At 38.1% G+C, this 9395-nt stretch overlaps 1 protein-coding gene across 1 annotated transcript; it reads right to left on the bottom strand.

The window, feature by feature from the left end:
* Window positions 1-817: 817 nt before the first annotated feature.
* On the bottom strand, window positions 818-8090 carry LOC142741488 (beta-crystallin B1-like). The gene is made up of 5 exons (XM_075850859.1): window positions 8025-8090; window positions 7617-7735; window positions 6323-6455; window positions 5278-5420; window positions 818-1049 (listed from the first exon to the last, which is right to left on the bottom strand). The coding sequence occupies exons 1-5, from the start codon at window positions 8088-8090 to the stop codon at window positions 881-883; spliced, it is 630 nt and encodes a 209-aa protein (XP_075706974.1). The 3' UTR covers window positions 818-880.
* Between the last annotated feature and the right edge of the window lie 1305 nt (window positions 8091-9395).

The raw sequence follows: 9395 nt of genomic DNA on the forward strand, positions 1-9395 counted from the left end.
GTAGAGCTGCGCTTGGATGGACAGTGCTGTGGTAAGGAACACTGAACACTTTCATGCTGTGCATTTGTTCGCTGAGGTTTTTGTGTAGTAAAAACAAGACTTGTTTCTCCCTGAGAAGGATGACAGTGCCCATATGTTCCCACCTTAGATAAAAGCATGTTCTGGATAATTTTTATTATTGGGGAGAGAGAGGGCTTGTACTATTTTAAGAGTCTGTAGTTGGGTCGTCAACTGGTGACACAATGAAACTCACTAAGTCTTGGGTGTAAAGAAATAACCTATTTTTGTAATACAAGAGTCTATAGATGTTTGCTGTTCCTTAACAAAACCTCTCTTTTTTTAGCATAGCCTTATATTCCCTTATTTTTAGCAGTCAATAGATGGTCACACTGCATGACCTGATTGTACGGGGCAGATCATAATATCCATGAAATAAAAGACTATGCATGAGTTTCGTTACTAGCAAATAACCAGCTCTTGAAAATCCAGAATAGGGTAGAAAAATTGGTTTACCAACATCTCCACTTTTCCCTTTACTGGTAAAGCAATGCTTAGAAGCCTTCATGTAGACAGAGGAAAAGCCTGCTGAGTGACTGAGTTATCCCATTATATACAGCAGACGCAGCAGTAGTAGAGAATTAGTGGAGTAGCAGCTTTAAGAACATGAAGATTTAAAGAGCTGAAATTTTCTATTATTAATGGCACTTAAACTCTTACAAAGCCTGAAAAAACCCTCAATAAATAAATGACCTTGTAGACGAACAAATAAAGCAATAGTCGTCTCTCTCCCATCAATAAACAGAGAATGGTTTAAAGATTAAAAAGAAACAAGTCCCTTTCTTCTGTCAGTCAGGCTACGTGTCTTATCCTCAATGCCTCTTTATTTTCCAACTTCAAAATGTCCTCTCTTGTACCACTGCATGTCCTTTACTCGGCGGACAGACTGAATCTGGGGCTGGTTGGCTCCCCAGTTGTTCCAGTGCTTATATTGTCCAAATTCCATTAGGTACTGATACCCTCTGTAACCAGGGTATTGGTATCCAACCCATCTAGGCAAATATATAAAAAAAATTGGTGATTAGAAGCATTCTAAAATTACTGGATGATAATAATAATAAAGTAGCTTGACAGAATTACTTCCAATATAAAGAATAGAAAGTCAGTCCCTAGATTAAAATGTCCAATATAAGTTCTTGATGATACATAGTTATCCATAATAATTCATAGGGAAGATTGAGCTCACTACCACTGCTCCACCAGCTTGACCAAACACTTGAGCAGAAAAAAGTAGTGTTTCTAGTGTTGTAGAGTAAGATGGTTAGATCTATAGAGATGACAGCAGTACAACAGCAGAAGACTTGCATGAATTAAGACTAATATCTATTGTACTTATCCTAGATACTCAGCTGATCCTCTATAGTGGTGAAGGGTCAGTCTGTTACTGTATATAATTAGACATTTTAGAAAATTAAAAAATCAATAGGTAAACTATTAGTTTAGATAAGTCTTTAGTTACAATGTACTATTGTGTGTATATGTACAGTTAGGTCCAAAATTACAGTGACACAGGTTTTGGCATTTTAGCTGTTTACCAAAACATATTGAATATATAGTTATATAATCAGTATGTGCTTAAAGTGCAGACTCTCAGCTTTAATTTGAAGGTATTCACATCCTAATTTGAGGAAGGGTTTAGGAATTACAGCTCTTTAATATGGGACCAAAGGTAATTGGACAATTATCTCAAAAGCTATTTAATGGGCTGCATGGGCTATTCCCTCATTAAGCCATCATCAATTAAGCAGGTAAAAGGTCCAGAGTTGATTCCAGGTGTGGCATTTTCATTTGTAAGCTGTTGCTGTGAACCCACAACATGAGTCACCTGACTAAAATATTTAACCTCTCTCTTTCCTCTGGTATCTTTCCCTCCGCTTTTAAACATGCCATTATAAACCCATTATTGAAAAAACCAACTCTTTACCCATCCAGCGCTGCCAACTACCGACCAGTCTCTAATCTGCCCTTCATCTCCAAACTCCTGGAACGCTTGGTCTACTCTCGCCTTATCCGCTATCTCTCTGTCAACTCCATTCTTGACCCTTTACAATCTGGTTTCCGCACTCTACACTCCACAGAAACTGCCCTTACTAAAGTCTCAAATGATCTCTTGGCGGCTAAATCGGACGGTAAATCCTCTCTCCTGATTCTTTTGGATCTCTCTGCAGCCTTTGACACTGTAGACCACAAACTCCTACTTAACATGCTCCACTCTATTGGCCTCCAGGACGCGGCTCTCTCTTGGTTTTCCTCCTATCTCTCTGACCACTCGTTCAGTGTGTCATTTGCTGGTTCCACTTCTTCTCCTCTTCCCCTTGATATCGGGGTTCCTCAGGGATCAGTCCTAGGTCCGCTGCTCTTTTCTCTCTACACAGCTCCTATTGGACAAACCATCAGCAGATTTGGCTTCCAGTACCATCTCTACGCTGATGACACCCAATTATATACCTCTTCCCGTGACATCACCCCTGCTCTAATACAGAACACCAGTGATTGTCTGTCCGCTGTCTCTAACATCATGTCCTCTCTCTATCTGAAACTGAATCTTTCTAAAACTGAGCTCCTTGTGTTCCCACCATCTACTAACCTCCCTAAACCTGATGTCTCCATCTCTGTGTGTGGCACTATCATCACTCCTAAGCAGCACGCCCGCTGTCTCGGGGTTATTTTTGACTCAGATCTTTCCTTTACTCCTCACATACAATCACTTTCACGCTCCTGTAATTTTCACCTCAAAAACATCTCCAGAATCCGCTCTTTTCTTACGGAGGAAACTGCCAAAACTCTCATTGTTGCTCTGATTCACTCTCGTCTTGACTACTGTAACTCATTACTAGTCGGTCTTCCCCTCACTAAACTCTCCCCTCTCCAATCTATCCTCAATCTAGCAGCCAGGCTCATCTTTATGACCAACCGATACACCAACGCCTCTAATCTGTGCCAGTCACTGCACTGGTTGCCCATCCCCTTTCGAATAAAATTCAAACTTATTACTCTCACCCACAAAGCTCTCCACAGTGCTGCACCTCCTTACATCTCCTCCCTCATCTCTGTCTACCACCCTACTCGGGCTCTACGTTCTGCCAACGACAATAGATTAAAATCCTCCATAATCCGAACCTCCCACTACCGTCTCCAGGATTTCTCTCGTGCTGCACCAGTCCTCTAGGATGTGCTACCCCAGACAATCAGATTAATTCCCAATATCCACAGTTTTAAACGTGCCCTGAAAACACATCTATTTAGACAGGCCTATAACATTCCCTAATCTGACTCATTTCCATGGCCCTCCTTTTAGATTAGTCATCAGAATAAGATTCCCTCACACTCCTTCTCTTCATGTCCGTCATACACGGATACTGGCTGGTGACCGGCTCATGCAGCTTTATGTTACCACCGCATGTGTATAAAAATGGCCTGACCATTGTACAGAACAAACACTGTTACACTTTGTGTCTCCCTTATTTCCTCATAGATTGTAAGCTCTTGCGAGCATGGTCCTCACTCCCCAGATTTGAATTGTAAATGAACTTTGTCACTATGTAATGTCTGATATTGTTTGTTTCATGTTCCCTCTAAATTGTAAAGTGCTGCGTAATATGTTGGCGCTATATAAATAAAGACTATTATTATTATTATTATTATGAGGTCAAAGGAGATCTCAATGCAAGTGAAACAGACCATTGTTAGGCTGAAAAAAATGAAGAAATCCATCAGAGAAATAGCACAAATGTTAGGAGTGGCCAAATCAACAGTTTGGTACATTCTTGAAAACAAAAGACTGCACTGGTGATCTTGTGAACTCCAAAACGCCTGGACATCCACGGAAGACAATAGTGGTGGATGATCGCAGAATCCTTTCCATAGTGAAGAAAAACCCCTTCACAACATCCTTTCCCAAGTGACCCAGACTCTCCTAGAAGTAGGTGTATCAGTATCTAAATCTACCATAAAGAGAAGACTTCAAGAGAGCAAATACAGAGAGTTCACCACGAGGTGCAAACCATTAATCAGCCTCAAAAATGGAAAGGCCAGGAACGCTCTTTAGCCTCTATTCGGGGTTCATATAAATGTACTCTCTTGTGGGAACAGTGGACAAATTCTAACTATTATACTTCAATTTTGTGATTTATTCGTCAAAATGTATGGTCATTTTAACATGCCTTGGACAGGATTTTGTTTGTATGTTTTACTTTTTTGTTTATGTGTAAAAAAATTTGATCCAAATTTTTGCGCTCTATTTGCAATGTTTCATTGCTGTTTGTAATGATTGGAAATATATTGGGTCAATAAAAAACTTTGTTTATTAAAAATAAATAAAAAAAGAAATAGAAAGGCCAGTTCTGGAACAGTATTCTTTGGACAGATGAAACTAAGATCAACCTGTACCAGAATGATGGGAGGAAGAAAGTATGGAGAAGGCTTGGAACGGCTCATGAACCAAAGCACACCACATCCTCTGTAAAACATGGAGGCAGTGCGATGGCATGGGCATGCATGGCTGCCAAAGGCACTGGGTCACTAGTGTTTTTTGATGATGTGACTGAAGACAGAAGCAGCCGGATAAATTCTAAAGTGTTCAGGGATATACTTTCTGCTCAGATTCAACCAAATGCAGCAAGGTTGATTGGACGTCACTTCACATTACAGATGGACAATGACCCAAAACATACCGCGAAAGCGAGTTTTTTTTTAAGGCAAAGTAGTGGAATATTCTGCAATGGCCCAGGCAATCCCAAGATCTCAACCCGATCGAGCTGCATTTCACTTGCTTAAGACAAAACTTAAGGCAGAAAGAGCCACAAACAAGCAACAACTGAAGACAGCTGCATTAAAGGCCTGGGAAAGCATCACAAAGGAGGAAACCCAACGTTTGGTGATACCCATGGGTTCCAGACTTCAGGCAGTCATTGCCTGTAAAGGATTTTCTACAAAGTATTAATAAAAAACATTTTATTTATGTTAATTTGTCCAATTACTTTTGAGCCCCTGAAATGAGGCGGTTGTGTAGAAAAATGGTTGCAATTCCTAAACGTTTCACAGGATATTTTTGTTCAACCCCTTGAATTAAACTTGAAAGTCTACACTTCAATTGCATCTCAGTTGTTTCATTTCAAACAAAATGTGGTGGCATGCAGAGCCCAAATCATGAAGATTGTGTCACTGTCCAAATAATTCTGGACCTAACTGTATTTAGAAAGTCCACCTTCAAACACTTACGTTCCTCCAAGGACCTGGATGCTAGCAACTCTATCCTGGAATCCATAGGACCACAAGCTGGGGATATCTTCATCACAGACCTCCATCTTCCTGCCCTCAAAATTGATACATTCATAGAGGGAGATCTTATAATCCTGAGTGTCCTTTAATTTAGAAGATTGTAATGTTAAATAAGTCATAAGGATGCATGATATACATTATGAGGCTTTTTTGCCATTTTTTTGAGATTTGTATTGTATTGATAAAAATGCATAAGTGATTAAGAAACTCTCATTTGAATATGAGGAAAAACACTGAAGTCCTTTGTAGGTAATATGGACTTTATGAATGTTTAGCCCTTCCCTTGCATGGTAATGATCTGTAATGCTTGTAGAAAGGGGAAGAACTGCATATCTATTTTGGCCATGGAGAAGGAAAAGAAGCCAACAAGGGAAAGAGTCTCAAACCCCCCAATCCAGGAGATCCATAAAAGCATATGAGCTGCCACTTTGGTACATACACCCAAAATTAAAAATGATACACTAAACAATTATTGTAACCTTAGGACTTCCTTGGAAAATTGATCTGAGGCATAAAGAGATTGTTTCAATTTTTAAAAACACACACAAGGGTCAATTAAAAGCAAATCCATTTAACAATACCATTAAGAGTATTTTCTAGATTATATTATTTTCTTACACAGGGATTTCAATAGCCGTAATGGGAGTGTCTCATGTATTTACTTTCAGTTTATTTAATTAGATGTCTGTAGAAGATAAATAATGTGTTTGCTCCATCTTTTAAATGTTGTAGTTGTTGCTGTATTTATTTTTTATTTGTAAAAACTCTGCTCATTCTGTTCCAGTCTATTCGGCAAAACTGGAATATTTCAAGATTATTTTTAAGTGGAAGCTCACATAAAATAAACATCTTTACCACTACTCACTGCAGAATGTTTCATTTGTTATTACCTTATGATAAAAACTGTTTAATAAAAACTCATAGTTTTAATTTAAAATTAATAAAAACATTTTTTTCTGCTAATACGTTTCCTTTAAGATCTTACCATACGAACTGGTCTCAAGGACATGATCCTATCAGCCCGGAAGCAGTTAGACCAGGAATCCCAACGAGGGTATTCCCCTTTCTCTAGAATGAACATCTCGCCAGTGAAGTCTTTCTGTTCATAAGAGACCCAGCTGTGAAATTAAACCATACAATGTCATATCATTGAATTTGCAATATTCCAGCAGGTGTATCACTGCAGTAAGCTTATTTACTAAAAAATAATGGTGTACATGCATGATTGGTTAGATCTGATTTACAACAAATATTTTTGAGTACTTAAAGAGGACCTATCATCTCTCCTGCATTGTATGTTTTAGTAAATAATTGCATTCCCCATGAACTAACAACTATATAGCATATTTTCTTAGAACTTTGTGTTGTGCCGTTCCTCTGTTTTTTCTGCTAGAAATATATGAATAAATTGACAACTGGGTGTTACCAGTTGGGGTGTGCCCCTACACCGTCTGACACTGTACAATCAGTGCTGACAGAGTACAACTGTGTTGGGACACGCCCCTTTGACAAGTGGAATTGTAACACCCAGTTGAAGATCTGTTCATTAATTTTAAGAGGGATAACAGAGGAACGGTACAACGCAAAGTTCTAACAAAATATTTTCCAGAATTGTTACTTCATGGGGAATACAAGTATTTACTAAAATAGGCATGTACAAAAAAGTGACAGGTCCTCTTTAAAACAAATGTTACACATGAACAAAACGATTGCTGATAGGTTGTCAGGAAATTTAAATAAATATGAATTCCTTCCCTTCTCTATTATGTGATTGTTCCTGCCAGCTCGAAAAATGCAATAGTAGCTAAATATACGTTAAAGAGATGCTTTTAGCTCTCTTGACATGTCTGTTTTAGTAAATACTTCTACTCACCATAAAATAACAATTCTAGAGGAACTTTTCTTATAACTCTGCGGTGTGAAGTTCTTCTCTTATTCCTCCTGGAACTGTATGAATAAATTGATGTCTGGGTGTTGCCATTCTCCTTGTCAATGGGCCATGTCACTACACACGCTGATACTATTCAATCAATGCTGACTATGTCAGACTGTGTAAGGACACACCCTAATGACAAGGGGAATGTTAAGGCCCAGTTGTCAATTTATTCATACATTTAGAGGAGGAATAACTGGAATGGCGCAACACAGAGTTCTAAGAAAAGTTGTTATTTCATGGGGAATACAAGTATTTACAAAAATTGTCAGGAGAGCTGACAGCTCCTAACATAATCCTCCAATGTTAGATACTTTGAAAAGACTGAATATATTTAAAAACTTACGGTCCAGATTCAACTCGAATGGACTTCACATGTTCAAAACCTCGGTCACATAAGTTTCTGCACTCGGTGCTAAATTCCAACTTGCGGCCTTGGAAATTTTCGTATTCATAGCAAATCAGCTGTAAATAGCAGTGAACCAATGGGAAAAGACCACATGAGAATATTATGTACTGCATTTATTGGCCTCTACAACACCCGATGAAAACATTTATATTAAACTGTTTGAAGAAAGCACCTTGTGCCCATACTCAGCAATATTTCTTCATATGAGAGATACTAACATATAACCCTATTGTTATGGAAAATATAATATAAATACTATAGAAATCACATTAAAATGTGCCTAATTACTTCAGTAGGATATTATACTTGCACAAACTCAATCCCAAATGCCACTGTTGTACATACCTTGTAATTCTGCGGACCCAATGCAGAGTGGCTACCAATGCTTCCTTGAGCTCCGGTGTGAGACATCTTGGTCAATCTTTAAGAAATCTGAAATAATTCCTTTGTTAGAATTTGTAACATCTAATACACATGAGAAAATGGTAACATCTAAGGCCATGTTCTCCACCAGTTTCAAATTCTTTTTTCTATAACTGATGGTGCTACTGGCTTCTGGGGTTTTTACTTGTGCCATCTATAGAGGATGGAAGGCATATGGGTTAACCCTAAGGGTAAACATTAGTGCGAAAAGAGCCTAAGATCGAGAACCAGGTTTTGTTGAAAAAAGAATACTTAGAATATAGCAATTCCGTAATATAATATTAATTTTGGTGCCATTCCTTTTAGCAGCTGAAGTTTTCCTGCAATAATAATGTAGTTGTAATTTTGTCAGTATAATACATTCTGCTTCTTACAGTAGCCTAGGGACTGTAAAAAGGAGACAGACTACAGAGTGATGTAAAATAAGAATTTGGATTCCCTCAGTTGCCCTGATGTTTTAAAATACTTTATGCGGGAATCACTATTTTTGCATTTCCTTTATACATTCTTGTAAGTTTACCACCATTATCCATATCACTATCGCATTATTCAATCACATTGTGATTAAATCCTTCATAGTGATCCTCTGTTCACTGCAGAGCAGCCAATAGAAATAGCTTTCTTCCCTGCTTGTCAGGGAAGGCGCAAAGCTTTCTAGTAGCATGGCAGTATAGCTGAGCAGACCCCTTTTTAGCTTGTTAGGATTGTAAAGCTCTGCATCCAGACAGCTTATATGAACACTGCACATGCATGGGAAAGTAAGAAGGGACTATATTATCAACTTCTAAAGGGATGAAACTAATTCTGCTCAGAGCCCCTCCCCCAGGAGCACAGATTAGCAGAAGCACCAAGGGGACACAGGAAAGCAATAAACGATGGGAAAGGTATTTTTTTTCTTAGAAAAACTGCAAATTTAACAAATGTTAAAAGAATTTCTGGACTTCTGGTATGAAAATGAATTACCCCTATAAGTAACCAATACGTTATGATGAATATTTTAGTTTGAAGAGTCTGCTGTAATTTGTTTCCGAATTTGTATTGAATTATGTATTTACGATATATACTACTGACTTATCTTTTGGTACATCCAAAGATCAAAGTGCTATATTTTGCACATATACATTGACTTAATAATTAACCAGAGACTGGATAACCATCTCTCTACCCGTCATTTCACATTAGCAATAAACACAATATCAATCTCACTCATTTTACTTTCCCACATGTAAGAATAATCTCTGGGTTTGTAGTGAAAAGTCAGAAAAAATGTAAAAGATTCAAGTGACCAGCCAT

Source organism: Rhinoderma darwinii, chromosome 2, assembly GCF_050947455.1.
Source record: "Rhinoderma darwinii isolate aRhiDar2 chromosome 2, aRhiDar2.hap1, whole genome shotgun sequence".
Lineage (NCBI taxonomy): Eukaryota > Metazoa > Chordata > Amphibia > Anura > Rhinodermatidae > Rhinoderma > Rhinoderma darwinii.